The sequence below is a fragment of the Anoplopoma fimbria genome, chromosome 17, assembly GCF_027596085.1.
Source record: "Anoplopoma fimbria isolate UVic2021 breed Golden Eagle Sablefish chromosome 17, Afim_UVic_2022, whole genome shotgun sequence".
Lineage (NCBI taxonomy): Eukaryota > Metazoa > Chordata > Actinopteri > Perciformes > Anoplopomatidae > Anoplopoma > Anoplopoma fimbria.
The window spans coordinates 25,046,366-25,064,769 of NC_072465.1; the positions used below are offsets into that span (position 1 = coordinate 25,046,366).

Below are 18,404 nucleotides of genomic sequence, written 5' to 3' on the forward strand. Positions count from 1 at the left end.
CTTTGCAAATGCATTGTATTTAGTTGGTTTTGTGAATACAACATATGTAACAGAGATGTATTTTCGTGTGGTTCAGGGTTGTAATTATGCCCTGGTGGGGTTTTTTCAATGTTGTTTTAAAATTGTTGTTTTTTGTTGTCTATTTATAAGTACTCCAATTTTTTTACTTAAGTAAAAGTAGAAATACCCTAGTCTAGAAGTTCTTCATTACAAGTAAAAGTTACTTAATTAAAGATACAGAAGTATTATAAGTGAAATATGCTTAAAGGTGCAACTTTTTCCTTTTCTTTATCCATGTAAAGATATAGTGGAGTTATTTCTGCCTGAGCAGAGAATGAAGTCACTCTCCCTGTGTGTGTGTGTGTGTGTGTGTGTGTGTGTGTGTGTGTGTGTGTGTGTGTGTGTGTGTGTGTGTGTGTGTGAGTGTGTGTGTGTGTGTGTGTGTGTGTGTGTGTGTGTGTGTGTGTGTGTTATCATCTGAGCTTCTCTATTCTTTTCTTTACATAGTCAGATCAACAGGCGTGCGCATGTTAGGTCATGTTAGGTCATGTTAGTACATGTTTGCATGCCCCTATGCTAGCTCACGGCCTGCTCTGCACTGCTCTCATAGGCGGTTACTGTAGCGCCCATCCTCCGGTTCCTCCTCAGGCTGACACTGTTAGCTCTGTTAGCACTGTTGCTGTTGTTTGCGCTGTTAGCCACGCTGTTAGGCTCAGCTGTAACCATGTTGAAAGCCCCGTGGAGGCAGTAGATATGCTGTGAATTTAAAATGTAGCACCTTTAAAGTACCAAAAGTAAAATAACTCATTTTGCAGAATGGCTTCTTTTCACAATGCTATACTATTATACCATATAATGCTTTTCTATTGTCTCTGGTGGTTTGTTTTGTGGAGAATAACTGTAAGTTGAGCTGATTCTCATCTCTCTGTGTGTCTCTGTTATCTCTTCTGTTCCTGTCTCTGTGCAGTCTGACATTCTGCGGAAGTCACTATCAGATCAGCTGTCAGATGCCCTTTCTGTCTGAAGCCCATCCCAGAATGCACTGCAGCAACAGTTTGTCGGAGATAAACTACATTACGGTCCTCCTCTTCTTTCTTCCCAGCTCAAAATTGATGGTAATTTTCTGCCTGCGTTGTATTTCCTCCCTCTGGCTGCTGGAGGCGAGCGGATGAGTCGGTCTCATCTCCTGTCAGATAAACAAAGACATGTGTCTCAACTGATCTCTGAGGCTTTTAACGTGTTCACATTTGTCAGATAAAGAAATATTTTTCATCCATCCCGCACAAGAAGTCCACATCCAATGATCACAGATTTATTAATAAATAACGTTTCATGTAATTCATTCCAATAATCTTTTTGTATTTATGATTTTAAATAGAAATTATGGATTATGGAAATTATGATTCTTGGAGAAATCTATTCTTTTTATTTAAGTTTTTAAGCTTTTGCCTTAATATTAAGAGTTGACAATGAATGACACTAAATTAGTGATATTGTATCAGAATGATAGTAGATTTGGGGAAGTTTACACTGCTGCTACTTTACCTTCCCAAATACATTATTTCTCATCTTCAAAGGCTTTTCCAATATTCAACATCACCTATCAAACAGGATTGATGTTCAAACAAAATACAATTTTCATTAAGACTTATAATGCAATATCATTATGACAAACTATAATTCTGCTTGGGGCCTGTTCGCTTTGGCTTCAGCTTCTGTTTTTTTGGCAACAGATTCTGTTTGCTCCTGTCATTGGCACATTATTCATGTCATCATGTATCAGTATGCATATATTTACTTTAACAGGATTGTTGTTTCAAAAAAGGTCGGCTGGAAATACAAAAAAGTTGGCGTGAGAAAGAATTTTCAAGTAGGTAGCTGACGTTAGCTTGATTATGGTCTACACTATTTTTTTAAATGCGTCTTTGAATCATCCAGTTTAAGCAACTATGTTCATTTGAATGTTATATCTGCTGATTCAACACACCTGTAGACTTTTCTTTACTCTTCCCACCTCTCTTGCGTCTTTAACCTCTTTAAATGTGCACGTGGCACCTATTCACCTCAATGATAAAGTAACTCAGTTTCACTTAATTTATAAACCTCTGGAATGTAATAGCTCAAATGTGTTTCAGCAAGATTCATGTTCATGTCCAAAACATTTACCACATATTTGTGTGTTTTCTTGGATGTCATAATATATCAATAAAAAAAAAATCATCCCGTCCTGTTAAACCCAAGCTGACATAAAACATATTTGATAAGGGAGCGGTTCACCACAGTCTCTGCTGTCTCCAATCGCCTCATCACCATAGATAATGTTCACATTGATGGCTTTCAGTTTTGAGCTGGTAAAGGGTTGTTGGCAATGGGGACAAAAATCTCTACCAAAAATATTGGTATGGACATGTCCATACAATCCACATGCTTGTGTGAGCTTGAATCCCAACTCAAAGTGAGGCTCAAGAAGCAAAGTGGGTTCAGATCATCAGCTCATAAAGAGGTTTGCCAAACCCCCAAAAAAACATTTTAAATATGTGATCCAGTTATTTTATTTTCTCCAATTGATTAATAGTTTTGTGTGATTTATTATAAACTGTCGTTGGGATCCATTTAAAACGTCTTTTGAGAATTATGACTGATTTTTTTTTTTTTTTTTTTTACAGATGTGTTGTTGCGAAACACATCTGCAACAGAAACGCACTGCCAACATGCAAAAGCCAACACACCTATAAATTAAAAAAAAAAAAAAAAAAAAAAAAAAAAAAAAAAAAAAAAAAAAAAAAAAACCTCTTCCTCCTCCTCCTCCTCCTCCTCCTCCACCCCAGGCCTTCTCATTTCACCCCCGGTGGGCGGGGCCTCTCTGCACCGCATCACCATCAGCCTGCAGCTCCACAAAGAGAAGAACAAAAACCTAGTCGGCTGCAACTTCTGCATGTGAGTCCAGCTCAGTTTGGAGATTTGTCCCATTGAACCGGCTGTTTACCAGGTCAGTGTGTGTGTGTGTGAGTGTGCATGTGGACAGATCACAGTGTGTGTGTGTGTGTGTGTGTGTGTGTGTGGACAGATCACAGTGTGTGTGTTTGTGTGTGTGTGTTGCATGCATGCAAGAAAACTTTGATTTAGAAAAAAAACTTTCCAATTTCCAAGTTTCCATCAACCCTAACCCTAACTGTGGATGTTTTATGTGCTTTTTTTTTTTTTGCTGTGGTTGTTGTGTGATACCAAAAGAAACATGTGGTGCAGACTGATAAGAAAAGAGAGAAAGAGAGAAAGAGAAAGAGAGGAAGGAGAGGAAGGAGAGGCGGGCCGAGCAGACAGACTGTCGACAAACTCTCTGAACTTAGTTACTGTATCAACTTCACTTGATGTTTTTGTCCTGATGTTGCACTTTTCCATAGTTTGTATCTTTTGTGAGCAGAATGTAACTTCCTATAGTTTGCAAACGAAGTCAGACTTCCACCCCAGTCTGCCCAGTCCGCCCAGTCCCTCCCATAATGATCTGCTGCTTCCTAAAATACCCGTTAACTGGCAGCCCGACGCATTGTGACGTTATAGGATCACAGCTGAGAATAGTTTTATTCATTATTTATAAGTAATGTAACAATTAGGCGGTCAGGTTGTTGTTTTCATAGTATTTGTTATATATATTAATAAATCCTATGTTTATTTGAGTTTGGACACACCTTCTCATTCAACTACTTTGAAGAATCTAAAATATAAAACATATTCTGGTTTGTTGAGTATTTGTTTGTTTACCACATAATTCCATATGTGTTCCTTCATAGTTTGGATGTCTTCAATATTAATCTACAATGTAGAAATAATATTAAAAAAAGAAAGAAAAACCATTGAATGAGAAGATGTGTCCAAACTTTTGACTGGTACTATATATATATACAGTACCAGTCAAAAGTTTATATATATATATATATATATATATATATATATATATATATACAGTACCAGTCAAAAGTTTGGAACTGGTACTGTATATATATATATATATATATATATATATATATATATATATATATATATATATATATATATATATATATATATATACATACAGTACCATATATATATATATATATATATACATACATACAGTACCAGTCAAAAGTTTGGACACACCTTCTCATTCAATGGTTTTTCTTTATTTTTATTTTTTTCTACATTGTAGATTAATATTGAAGACATCCAAACTATGAAGGAACACATATGGAATTATGTGGTAAACAAACAAATGCTCAACAAACCAGAATATGTTTTATATTTTACATTCTTCAAAGTAGTTGAATGAGAAGGTGTGTCCAGACTTTTGACTGGTACTGTATTTAAGCAGGGCGAGACACAAATCGTTTGTTCATCCTATCACTTTTATCATATCGTCCAATCGTGGCCGATATACGATATACACAGCATGGTTAATTATAGGGGGAAAAAAGCTTTGAAATAACACAGTGACACAGTTAAAGTCGTTCTAAAAGAGTATGAACATTTTAGTTAAATATATCTTAAAATATATCAGCATTGTTTTTTCTCTATTCAAACAAAACAACATCCCTCGTAAAACTGTGCTTTGTGCCATATTACAGCATCTTGTCTAACATGAGGTTGTTATCTTTTATATCACTGTTGGTTAACCCTTGACTCCAGCGAATTTGCCGTTTACATATGTTTACAGTTATTACTTACCTTGCTTGTAAAAGTCCCAGAAATAATTGACAATTTGAATATAAAAAGCTTTTTTATCAGTAAAGCGGCAGGTTGTGAAAGACTATGGCGTTGTTATTCATCCCCAACCAGCAAACTCTGGTAAACATGTTTACAGGCGGGTTCAAACATGTTTTTGGTCTCTTTAGATTATATCTTTGTTCCTGACAACATGGGAACAGTTTTTATAGCTCACTTGTATTCACTAACTATAGTAGCATGGTTTGAGTCCTGAAAAATATTTCCAAACGATATGAAATCAATGAGTAAGGACGTCACTCATTTATTGTTGAATTGTCAGATTTGGACCATTATAAGAGGAAACATGGGCAGAGATGAGGCAGGATTTGGGTTCAATGACTTCAATATTTTCCAGTACTACCTTCACTATCAGTAAATTAAATCATTTAATAATTGGTATTTTGCTTTCCTTATCGAGAAAGAAGATTTATTTCTCTGCTGAGTAAATATTCGGTTAGTGAGTCCGTTTCTCTGGCTCGTTAGTAAATGCTCGTTCACAGAAATGTTTAAAATTCCTTTTAGTGATTAAAAAAAGATAAAGCTTGAATTGTTTTTCATTCCTTATAAAAAGGAAACAGGGCAATGATCCCCAATGTAGAGTGGGAAAACAAAGTTAGAGTACACTTTACTTTGGTGGTCTATTTGTTAAGATTACATCACTCAGTAAAGTTTTTGATTTTTGTTTTATTAGGTAGGTGAGGGAGATCGAGTCAGGGGGTTGGAAATTAGCCACAGGCCAAATGCTGGTAGGTTTCAGAGTCAAACAGCCAACTGTTTGAGATTTAGATCAAAGTTTTCCCTTAAAACTGTAATTCGTTCCTCAAGTGGGATGATTTTCCCCCCGAGGTTCATAAATAAGCTTAGTCTATTTTGAGCATTCTTAAGCAGGAAAGTCACTTTCAGGAACAACAACAAACATTTCATGTCTTTTCTGCCAAGTTTAGGGGCATCGCTTAAAAAATATATTTAAATGTTGTACTTTGTATGTATAGAAATTATATATATGTGATGTGTATATGATATATTGTATCGTTATCTCTGTTCATTTGTGTGACCTTTTATGTCCTTTTAGTTTAGTATTTAATATTCTTACAGTGAACCATATAAACTCTGTCTGTGTTGTTCACAGTGTGTCTGTTTAGGCTCTACTGTATTATTATATCCCTATAATATTCCTCTTTAGGAACCTGTAGTTATCTTGTTGAAGGACTCCTTCATTATAACATCCACAATTTCCTCCTGAGATACTCAGTTTGTTGTACTGATTTTATTGCGCCCTGTCAGTAGTTTTATCTTCTACACTTTTCCTACAAAAACATTTAAGATAAGATCAAACTATTGATCATAAGGAGGTAGTTTAGTGTTACAGCAGCAGCACAAGAAAAAGAGCCTCTGTAGTAAATCTTTACAGACATTTCTAGAATATATCTTCAGTATTTTTTCAGTCTGTTGTACCCTGCTGCTCTTTTAGTTTTTTATTGTATTTTTTTGTAATTTAATCTCCGACACACATTTCCTACAAAAACACTTTGGATAAAATGTATTGATTTGCAGATAAAGTAAAAATGTATCGATTCACAGTTAAGATCAAACTTTATTGACCCCAATGAGGGTTCAATTTAGCATTACAGCCTCACAACAAACAGAGCAGAGAGGTTTTTTGGTGTCATTTTTGTATTTGACTATATCATAATACTTATTATAATACTTGGTCTCTGGAACATTTGAACCTTATTGTACCTGACTGTACTCTTATAATAATTTTGTAGTATTCATCTCTGTTGGATCTTTTTTGACCTTATTGACCCCATTTTCTTCTTCTGTATTCTTAACGTTTTCTTGTAGTTTTTCTATCAGCCATGTTGCAGTTCTCGCTCGTGAATAGTGACTTTTTTTAATGTATTTAATGCTACTTTATCTACTCCTTTTGTCTCTTGCTTTATGGTGAAAATTTTATTGATTCTGTAGCATTTAAGTAGATATTTTAAGTGTAATTCTGTACCCCAGTGATGAATTTAGACGATACAGTATAAATATATATATATATATATATATATATATATATATATATATATATATATATATTATGCTGTGTCTGTAATATTCTTATATTGCTTATCTGTATGTGTGAATAGTACTCTTGTAGTGCTTGATGTGAGGTGTGTTTATGATAGTTCGGTTGATGCGACAACTGAAACCAGATACATAAAATAATTATAGATAAAGAGGCGAGTCAACCGTCCTTCTCTTCTCTCTATTTGGCTAGAGATGTAATTATAGAGGCCTGACTCTAGATCAGAACTACAGAGACTGATTGTTAAGGACTCCAGTCAGTTTGTTATTCCTAAAGCTAACAATCACAGAGTTCTTTCAGATCATATGAACCTTTTTTTTTTTATCTTTAGAGCCTCCATTCTCGTAAAGAAAAACTTTTTATTAGAGGAAAAAGGGTAAAACATTTGAGAAGCAGCAGAGGAGGGATCCCTCAGACAGGAAACGGGTGTCGTGTTTAAAAAACAGACAGCTGGACTTCTCGGACCCTTGCAGAACAAATATATATATTACAGAATCCCAGACTCCGAGTCTGACTGTCTGTCTGTGTCAGTGTTTTAACTGGAAGTCAGTGTGTCTCTGAGCAGTTGTTTGTTTTAGCAGTTGCTGAAGTCACTATTTAAAAGTGTGTGTGTGTGTGTGTGTGTGTGTGTGTGTGTGTGTGTGTGTGTGTGTGTGTGTGTGTGTGTGTGTGTGTGTGTGTGTGTGTGTGTGTGTGTGTGTGTGTGTGTGTGTGTGTGTGTGTGTGTGTGTGTGTGTGTGTGTGTGTGTGTGTGTGTTACTTTTAGCCCTTTGCAGCTCCTCTTGAAGCTTCAGCTCGACACATTTTCCATTCGGCTTCTGGTCAGTGACACTTGACTGAAATAACAATGTCCTGTTTCTGCCGTCTCTGTGGAAACTAGAACATTCATCCGTGCAGAGTTAAGGATTAAACCTGAAGTCCGCCTGAATAGAAAGACAGGGTGGTGGCTTTTTGCTTTTATGTTGTTATTGTTGTTTTTACTTCAGAGATTTGGTCGTATTTTTTTATTTTATTTCATTTTTATTTTATCTTGTTTTTCTTTTACTATGTATCTTGTGTTCACTTTACCCTATGCTGCTGTAATCCTGCAAATTTCCCCGCTGCGGGACTAATAAAGGATTATCTTATTTTATCTTATCTTATCTTATCTAACAGACAGCAGAGTCTTATCATCTCATCAAACTGTGTGAACTGAACACTCTAAGAAAGTCGATAGATTTGGATCCTTGTCACTGTGGAAGATAGTGTGAGAACTAACATCATTCTTCTTCTGTGGTGTCATTAGTTTTCAGCTTGTTGCTTTACTCCCATCGTCGGAGCAGCTGGTGTCCATTCTGGTGTCAACACAGAGGTCAGAGGTCACAGAGAGAGGAAGGGGGGAGTGCTTAGTACTTGGTTTTCTCTGTAGAGGAAACCATGTGGCCCTTAACCCCCCCTCCCCTCCAAACCCTAAAATAACATACAGACACTGTGACTCAGAGGACAGATAACCTTCCTCTGTCCTCTAAACTCTACTCGTCTCTCTTACTCTGTTCAGATTAACACGGACTACGTTTACATGAACACTTATATTCTGCTATTATTCCAAGCATCGCAATGTTCCACATTTGATGCAGGGTTGAGATATTCCAAATTAATTATATTTCTTGCACAGCGGACAATTTAACTCGTCTTGTTTGGCTAATTACGTTCTCTGTCCTACATTTTCGTTCAAAGCAAATACAACCAGTTTAATAAACTAGAAACACTGAATGAGTTGACTTGGCACTTGATCACTGGAATATATTAATCAGACCAGCTGCCTCCTTCCTCCATATTTTCATTCAGATCATCTGTATGGATGAATACATGAATATTTGGCAAAACGCTGTCGATGCAGCATGTAAGCAAACAGGATTTCCTTGTTATGTCTACACCTGTACAAGAATCAGGACATCTGAGTCAACTCTGACTATAAGTGGGGCTTTAATTTGTCATGTGCTTGTTGTTCATGCTTTTTTTTTTAAATAATAAAGCTGATAGAAACATGTAGGAGTCACCTCTGTCTCTTGAATAGCTTGATAGATCCAGCATTGTGGTGTTTTCTGAATTAGAAAAGGGCTGAAAACTGGCAATTTACCAATATGTTTAGTTACAGACTTCTTTCCATTAATTCATTTTTAACCATCCATGCGTCCTTTTTTCTGTGTGGACTTTCACATCCAAACCAAACATCCAGCTTTCCAAACATCCAAAACAAACACTTTGTTCTGAACATCTCCCGTGTTAAAGCCCTTTTGTACCAGGACAAATATGCACAGTCAACACGGCACAAAGTCTAGCTTTGTGCTAACATGCTAATACAGATGCTAATCCAGGAGCTAAGTCTACTGTCAGGAAATTTTCCCAGCTTTTCTCCTGAGAGCGTTGAACTTTCCCACCTGGGGAGGATATAAATAACACGAACAGATATGCGTCAGTGTTTTGAGGTGTCAGTATCTGTCTTGCTCTCGTCTTGTTCCCCAAAATCACGCTCACAGTAGTTGTTGAGGTCTGATAGTATTTGCAGTAGTTTTAACAGGGGTTACTGTAAGGTTGAGCCAGTTTTTCAGTCGATAATTTTTTGTCTTTTATCTTTGTTACAGTAAATCATTTTTGTCTTTGAGATGCGTCTGTCTCCTGATGAATGACCAAATTTAAATGAATGTCATATAAGGAGCCATATCGCTTGGTGATATTTATCAGATGGATTTTTTTTGTCGCTGTGTTTGTTTGATGTTTTTTTACCTCTTTTGTCCCAATCGAAGGGGAAAAATCCTGACCTGACCTGCCACCTAAACATCTTTTCAATTGAAAAAAAGCCTAAATTGGCCTTTGCTTATCTTTCAATGAAGAATTACTCTCCAGTTCTGACTTTAATGCAGAATCTATGCTAACCGTCCCATTTTTGTTCCGAAAAAACAGTCGCCATCATACACATGTAAAGCCTGTAGCTGCCAGTAGCTCCTCACAGGACATTGATTGGTCCGCCCTCTGGTTTAACGAACACAAACGCATTACTAGCAGCCTGACGAGATGGATTTTCGTGTGATATATATGATCTTGCGTGATCTCTGACACGAGGCGAATCTCCTAAACCAATGAAAATCAGCTCATTCAACGTGTTTCCTGCAGTTGCAAACCGTGACAAACCTCCATAATAAGCATAAATAAAAGTGCTGTTGTTATTTCTTTACAACTCAAAGACAGTTCAAAGAAAATCTGAGCTGCATGTAATTATATTGTTATATAATATATAATAGTAAGTTAACAAAAAATACAGTTTTTAGTCCCAGTAGTATTGATTAATCACGTTTGAGCAGTCTTTGGTTGAATGTCTGTGTTTGGAGAGCAAAAGAGGTGGAATGCATTGGCCAAAATGCAATCTAGGAACCCACTGGCTATCGTCTGATGATGATTTAGCTTTTTATTGGTTTGAAACGATCTTGTAAACTGGCTACTTGGGAAACAATCTCCAGTCTCACATCTTCAGTTGCTAATTGGACCGTAAGCGACAAGCAGTGCATGGAAAATGAAGTCCTTGTCAAGTTGATCTGACTGAAAATGTATTTAATCTCTCTCTGGGTTGAGGTTGGGTCTGTGTGCTGCAGAAGCCTTTGTCTTATCTTGACACATCCAGGTCACACATGGGTCGTTTTAAAGGGTTACAGAAATGTCACAGATTCAACCAGGTCTACGTGTGAATGAGGCATCACATTTATGTAACAATGTGCAGGCTTGAAAGGAGCTTTAGAGCTGCTAGTAGAGGGGGGAATTAAGGCTATTAGCAGTGTGTGTGGTGTGTGTGTGTGTGTGTGTGTGTGCTGTGTGTGGTCAAAGCCAATACAACAAACATTATGAAATAAATATCAGTTATACAACAGAGTAGTGAAGAAACACAAACACACAGGTTGGCTAATTAGGACTGCACACACACACACACACACAGTGAGAGCAAGACATTGAGCATTGAAGCCGACAGGAGGAGAGGGAGAGCTGAAACGGGAGAAGCTGAACTGAACTGAATCCAGATCTGATTGGTATTCAGAGAGCGAGTTTGTCTGCAGGGAGACATTCCTGCATGAGGGGAGGGGAGGTGGAGTGTGAGAGGAAGAGGGTGACTCCATGAATCTGCAGAAGTTAAATGCAAGACCTCTCTTCCTCTTCCTCTTCCAGGAAGAAGGCAGCGTGTTCCATGTTCTTTGTGTTGAACTTATTGTTGTTACTGTTTTTTTCCTCAGAGGAATTTATAGATAATAACAGTGTAATAAATAGTCTAGTTTAATTAGTTTAGTTAGTTTGTCATAATAAGTTTGATATGGATTATTGGTTTGTTGAATAGTTTGTTATAGCTCATTTGTTTGTCATAAATGGTTTGTTACGGGTAAACACGTTATATATAATTAATTTGTCATTAATAGTTTGTTATAGAAAATACATTTGTTATAAATAGTTTTTTATAGATCATATAGTGTTATCAATAGTCTGTTATGTCTAATCAGTTTTCTCAACAGTAACTCTTCATAGATTATTTGTCAAATGTATTGGTCAACACATAATCTTTGCTAGATAATTATTTTGTTCTTGTAAATAATTGGTTTGTTATAGATACAATTAATTTGGTAATGTTAACATATGTATATGTTATTTGTTATATGTGTGTGTCTCTAGATGCAGAATGACTGAGGCACCAGGTCTACTTTATTAGGTTAGCGTAGTGAAACCTGCATCAGAACATTATGTCTATAATCCATAATTCCTGAGCAGTACAACATCAACACTGAACAGGCAGCCAGACCTCTATTCTGGTTCCACAGCTTTCATTTGTGACCAACTGTTTGGAGATAAACTAGTGCAGAAAGTCTGCAGCTACAGGGTGAAGATTTTACACAAATTTATTTCTGTTATGTATTACATTGTTAATAATTCATTTTAAACAAACAAATGTAGTATCCAACTATTTTTGATGATGCTAAAGTCACTGTTTCTCTCTGCCTAAACCAGGTGAAACCATAATCCCTGTCTCCACCAAACGGAAAGCAGCGAGGTGCACCAGACAATAAGTTCAGGCTTCATGGAGATGAAGCTGAGGGAAGAGACGACAGAACGGACCAAAATGTACAGATGACAACATATGACACAGTCCAAATATGCTGTCATAGCAGGCTGAACGTTTGATTGACAGCTCAAAAACAACAACAACAACACACCCTTCCATCTGCTCGTGCCCACTCATCATCCGTCCAACCATGTTGTTGAGGAGGAAGCTGTGCGTTGCCGTGATAATCGCTGCCATCCTCTTCCTCATGCTCGCCAGTCAGAGCATCCAGGTGGGGCACTTCCTGCCTCTGTCGTTAGCCCTGCCCATCAGCCGGGCCACGCCCATCGGCTGGGAGACAGGTGAGGAGCTGACGTCGTCATCAATGGGGTCAAAAGATCTCAAACCAAACGTGTAAAAAAAACTCAGCAGAGCGGTTTAAAGTATTATCCATCATTGAAATATGACCTGATGGAGCCGACAGAGTTTGAACATTTTCTGCGACAGGTTTGATTAATATTCCCCGAATTATACTGTAATATACATTATGGAAAATATACTAGATTGTCCATAATGTTTTCCTAAAAATGTTCCCAACTTTGTTTAAATAAGGCATATTTCTTGAAAACTGCCAGAAGCTGCTTCTAGCACCAGTAGAACTATCGGCAACAGTATAAGTAGTATCATCGTGATAGAAATTTTAGCAGCTATTGTATTTGCAGAGGTAGTATTAGTGTTAGTGAAGTAATAATAGTTGCAGAAGTAGCTAGACTATGAGTAGTAATTAGCATTAACAGTATAAGAGGCGGTATGAAAAAGCAGTAGAAGTATTCACAGTAGAAGGAACAATACTAGCAGAAGTATAGTATTAGCATTATAATATTAGTAGTGATGTACTTCATCAAGTATTAGAGATGAAAGAGGTAAAAGTAATATCAGTTTGGTGTTGTGATTGTATCATAACGATAATAAAACTGCATTAGTAGCAGTAAAACAACAGTACTAGTGTTGTGATGGTGTTATCAAGTTGAAAACTGTGTTGCAGAAGTAATTTTAGAAGTACAAAAGTAGTAGCAGTAGCAATGGTATACTATGAGCAGTAGTAGTATTAGCAGTTGTAGTGTTGTGATTGATTCATATAGATGCTAACAGTGTTAGCAGAGCTCCCATGATGCAATGTTCACTGACTCTCAGTCTGTTTTGGGTTGGCAGTAGTTGAACCCACGGCGCCTCCTGCTGATCCGACCCCTGACCCTCCCAGGACCTCCCCTCGTACCCGCACCACCAAACATGAAGCCAAGGTGAAGCCTGAAGAGAACTCCAGGTATGACCTGAGGAAACATCCAAGAAGTCATGGACTCCGTTTCCCATGATTCTCTTTCCTGTCCACGTGTGACTCCTGTGGGTCTTCTTCTTTCAGGTCGTGTGGTTGTTCTGAGTCCTGTATTTCTGACTTGGGGAGGTCAGACTGGTTCAGCCGACGCTACGACCCGAAACAGCAGCCCGTCCTCCGAGAAGCCAACAACAACTTTGACCCTGACGCGCTCAGATGGTGGCTGGTAAGGACAAAAAGCAAGACTTGTACAATTTCTAATCAAGTTACTGTTGGTGTTCCTATCAGAGCTGGCAGGCCACACTTACTATGACTTTTTTAAGGAATACGATACAATGACCTTTTATGATAATTAATTTAATGACATACAATACTATGACTTTTATGTAATATTTTAATGCCATACAATACTATGACATTTAATCACTTGTTATGGAATACTATACTATGACTTTAGTATATACAGTTTTGTGTGGAAAATACAATGACTGTTTATGACATACTGTACTGTGTATTCTTTATGAAATGTTATGACATACTGTACTATGACTTTTTTATAGCATACTATTACATGACAATATTATGACATACTATACGATGGTTTTTGTATGGCATACTATCCCATGATATTTTTATGACATTTAAAGACATACTATACTATGGCCTTTTTTCTTTGCATACTATGCTATGACTTTTTGAATTCTTTTGGCATGCTATACCATGACCTTTTTTTTTTTATCAAATTGTTATGACATACTATATTATGGCCTTTTAATGGCATACTATAATTTGATATTTTTATAACATGACAAACTATACTATGACTTATTTTTATATTGTTTTGGCATCCTATACTATGAATTTTGATGACATTGTAATGACACGCTATACTATGACCTTTTTTTATTTGACATACTATACTAATACTTTTTTGGCAATTTTTTGCCATGAGGTTTCATAACATACTATACTATGTCTTTATTCATGACATGTAATACTATGACTTTTTTTTCATTTTAACAACATTCAATACTTTTACTTTTTTACATTTTTATCACATACTATGTATTACAAGGGCTGCTGAACAGGTGAATCAAAGTGTAGACAAAGAAGAGGAGGCAGGAATGATACGTGTTTTATTGCACAGTTTAAGTAATGATATATTTAATATGGGAAGAGCAGGGCAAAGGTCACGACTGCACGCCTGGAAAATAGGGCTGTTGGCTGGTTGTGCTGTGCAAGGGGTAAGCCGTGGTCCTAGTCGAGCAGGGACTCCAGAGCAGAGGAGCTTGGCTGACGAGACAAAAAAACTGGAGACAAGGGAGCAGAGCAGACGGAACTGCAGGGAAATAAAAAAAAACAGGGTTATTTGAGGGGAAACGGGCAAGAATGGCTGACTGACTGAGAAAGAACTAAGATTTGGCAAGGTGGATGTGGCAGAGCTGTGTCTTTGTAGAAATGGTGATTATGGGATTGGATGCAGCTGGGGAAATTCTGCTCCCCCTCCAGCGCTCTTGTGTGAAAGAGAGAGAGAGAGAGACTATGACTTATGACCTTTTTTATGAAGAACTATACTATGACTTTTATGATTCTATACTATGATTTTTTTTTTAATGACATTTTTTGACGTGAACTTTGTGACATTTCTATAACATACTATACTATGACTTATCTCATACTATACTCTGACATTTGTTTCATTTTTTGGCATGCTATACTATGACTTTTTTTGTTATTTTTTTATGGGATACTATGCTATTACATTTTAAGGCATACTATGTTCTTTTTTTATTTTTACTGGCATACTATACTATGATTTGACTTACATAATATGGCTTTAAAATGACTTGCCATACTATGCTTTTTTTATGGCAATCTAAACTATGACAGTTTTATGACATACTATACTATGATTTTATTATTCAATTTTTTGACTTTCTATACTATGGCTGTTTTATGGCACAGATTCAGAAGACCAAAGATGAATCTGTAATATCCATCATATCTAATGTGTTTCAGTTAATGGTCAAGACCATTGATGAAAATCTGTCTGTTCAGAAAATATAAATGTAAAAAGTCTTAAATTTGTGTTTTACCTGTCAGCTGTCTGGATGAAGAGCCAAATGTCTGTCTATTTCCTGCATTAATAGATTATGTCCTGCTGCAGAAACCATTAGTAGATTAAAGGGAGGCAGAGGGGGGTGGAAATGCTTCTAACATCATCAATCTGATCCACAGTACGCTGTATACTAAAAGAACCTCCAGAGCTGTGATTAAACTGTAACTGTATTAAACTTTTACAGCCTAAAATAAAAATGTATTTTCCAAGCTCTGGGAAAGTGTGTTTTAATGGATCTCTACTAAATTATGCTGTATTTAAAAAACTAACATAAAATGCTCCACTTCTTCACAGAGTCTTCAGCGGTTCGGTAACGACCAGTCTCTAAAGGAGGTGATGTCAGAGATGTTCAAGGTCATTTCCCCGCCAACTGTGGACTTCAAACCCCTCCCCTCCACTTGCCGTAGTTGCGCGGTGGTCGGCAACTCCGGCAACCTTCGACAGTCAGAAAACGGCAAACTGATCGACTCCCATAACTCTGTAATCCGGTACGTGTTTACTGTCCACGCCCACACACGTCTCACCCTCCTCATCTCCCTCCTCCTCCTCATCATCCTCTTCACCTTTCTCCTCCACAGGATGAACAAGGCGGTGACTCGAGGATTTGAGAAAGATGTCGGGAATCGGACGACGCATCACTTCCTGTACCCGGAGAGCGCGGTGGATGTTGCTCGTGGCATCAGCCTGGTTCTGCTTCCGTTCAAACTCAGAGACCTGGAGTGGCTGACCAGCGCGTTGTCCACCGGCGTAATCAAAATGTATGAAATACAGATACAAATACACTCAAAATCAAGAAAATAAAGTGAGAAATACACTCCGTTAGGTGTTTCTAATAAACTAATACAGTCTAATACAGAAGTCCTGCAGTAGATTCTACCTTAATGGAGGTTATAATGTTCCATTTTTGTTGAAAACTGTATATTCAAAACCCCAAGTATATGGAAAATCTAGTAAATATGTACGTGAAACAGACACAGATTACATGAAACATTTACATCAGATAAGGCAAAAGGTACTAGATAATGTGTAAGCATTATAAAGAGTTTTGATATTCTTTATGTATTTAAATATACATTAAGAACATAAGAAATATTCAACATTTTGAAATGTATACAAAAAAATAAATACTGCTAAATCTGTTTACCTGGACAGAATATTTAAGGTCAAATACCAAATAATATATGTTTTATATACTCAACAGTACCCTGATTATTAACAACAGGTTGAATATTTACATCAGGCAGGATAGATTGTGAACTGTTTTTGTTTTATATATTCATAGTTTAATCATCAAGAATACTGTTTATTCTTACATGCTTATTCAAACTTGAGCTTTTTTATGACTTGTTATTATTTCTATGTGTGTTTTCAGGACCTACATGAGGGTTAAAGACCGAGTGAAGGCTGATAAAGACAAGGTAAAATAAATGCTCCATCATGTTCTCTGTTTACTTTCTGTTGTCCTCCATTTTCATTCTTATTTGCTTGAAGAAATCGTTTCAGACAGCTTTTCACACAGTTTAGGAAAAAAAAATTCTTAGTTCAGCAGATCATGTATTTATAATTATGAAATCAAACTTCTGGTGCTTACCACTTGCTTATTTAAACAATTCACTGCAAAATATGTGAAATCTGCCAGAGAGCCAATGGACATATTACCATGGTAACACTGTATGTATGTGTCTGCAGGTTCTGGTGGTGAACCCGGCGTTCTTTAAGTATGCTCACGATCAATGGACTGAGGGTAACGGTCGCTACCCGTCCACTGGAATGCTGGCCATCATCTTCGCTCTGCACACTTGTGACCAGGTAGGAGACTGTGTCTTCATCTCTGACACAAACATACTACACAAACATTTAGTCAATTACATTTTTCAGTCCAACTCAAGTCAGTAGTACTATACTGTAGTAATGCAGCAGGGAGCAAAGACATTTAAACAATCAAATTCCCATCCTTCTTCCATATCCATTTTTTTTGTCTGAGTATCCCTGAATGCACCTCAGACAGGGAGATTTCTCAAAAAGTCTTTGCTCTTAAATGCATCATCATGATAATAGAACTGAAAGTCTTCACACGTCGCATTCAAATGTACAAATGAAGGACGTGTTTAGTGACGGACTTGGTCAAGTAGTGTCTTGCGGTACGTCACAGCATCACTTCCTGTCTGCGTTCAGGTGTCGGTGTTCGGTTACGGCGCCGACAAGCAGGGGAACTGGCATCACTATTGGGAGGAGAATCGCTATGCTGGAGCCTTTAGGAAGACCGGAGTCCACAACGCCGACTTTGAAACGCAAATCATCCACCAGCTCGCCAAGGAGGGCAAGATCAGTCTGCACCTGTGACACAACCACTGACCCACACACCTGGTATGGAATGACCTGCTGACCCCCTAACAGGCCCACAACGCTCATGATCTGCTGATGGACTGACCGACATATAGACTTACAGACCCAAAGAAGACTGAATGCTGAATGACCGATAGACCTCCAAACGGTTCCACAGACCTGCAGACTGATGGACTGACCTACAGGCAGACCTACAGACCTTTTGATCCACAGACTGAAGGACTTACCTACATACTTACAGTCGTACTGGCAAGCCTACAGACCCAAAGACAGACCAACAAACCTGCTGACTGACCGATGGACTTCCAAACTCACCTACAGAACTGCAGACTGATGGACCGACCTGCTAGCTGACCTACAGACTTTTTGATTTGACAGAAGGACTGACCTACCTATAGACTGACAGACGTGCTGACTGGCCTACAGACCTAAAGACAGAGCCTCAGACTGATCAATAGACCTCAGAACAGACCCACAGACCCGCTGACCGATGAACTGACCTACAGACAGACCTACAGACCTGCTGACTGATGGACTGACCGACATTTAGACTTACAGACCTGCTGACTGATGGACTGACCTACAGACAGACCTGTTGACTGATGGACTGACCTACAGACAGACCTGTTGACTGATGGACTGACCTTCAGACAGACCTGTTGACTGATGGACTGACCTACAGACAGACCTGTTGACTGATGGACTGACCTTCAGACAGACCAGCTAACTGATGAAC

The 18,404-nt window shown here is 37.7% G+C and overlaps 1 protein-coding gene across 2 annotated transcripts; it reads left to right on the forward strand.

Moving 5' to 3' along the window:
- Positions 1-2,850: 2,850 nt before the first annotated feature.
- Positions 2,851-17,665, forward strand: st3gal8 (ST3 beta-galactoside alpha-2,3-sialyltransferase 8). Of its 2 annotated transcripts, none has more exons than XM_054616210.1 (9): positions 2,851-2,989; positions 11,837-12,232; positions 13,083-13,194; positions 13,291-13,429; positions 15,617-15,810; positions 15,901-16,080; positions 16,695-16,740; positions 17,012-17,131; positions 17,498-17,665. In XM_054616210.1, exons 2-9 carry the CDS (start codon positions 12,082-12,084, stop codon positions 17,663-17,665), a joined length of 1,110 nt encoding a protein of 369 aa, XP_054472185.1. In that variant the 5' UTR covers positions 2,851-2,989; positions 11,837-12,081. The 2 variants fall into 2 exon arrangements, with proteins under 2 accessions (XP_054472185.1, XP_054472186.1); XM_054616211.1 differs by having other exon boundaries at positions 13,086-13,194.
- Positions 17,666-18,404: the final 739 nt, after the last annotated feature.

Bases quoted from the DNA above. Each gene is read 5' to 3' on its own strand.
- st3gal8 (XM_054616210.1), top strand. From the start codon at position 12,082: ATGTTGTTGAGGAGGAAGCTGTGCGTTGCCGTGATAATCGCTGCCATC. The intron at 16,741-17,011 runs GTAAAATAAATG...ATGTGTCTGCAG, and splicing joins TGAAGGCTGATAAAGACAAG to GTTCTGGTGGTGAACCCGGC. The intron at 17,132-17,497 runs GTAGGAGACTGT...GTCTGCGTTCAG, and splicing joins CTCTGCACACTTGTGACCAG to GTGTCGGTGTTCGGTTACGG.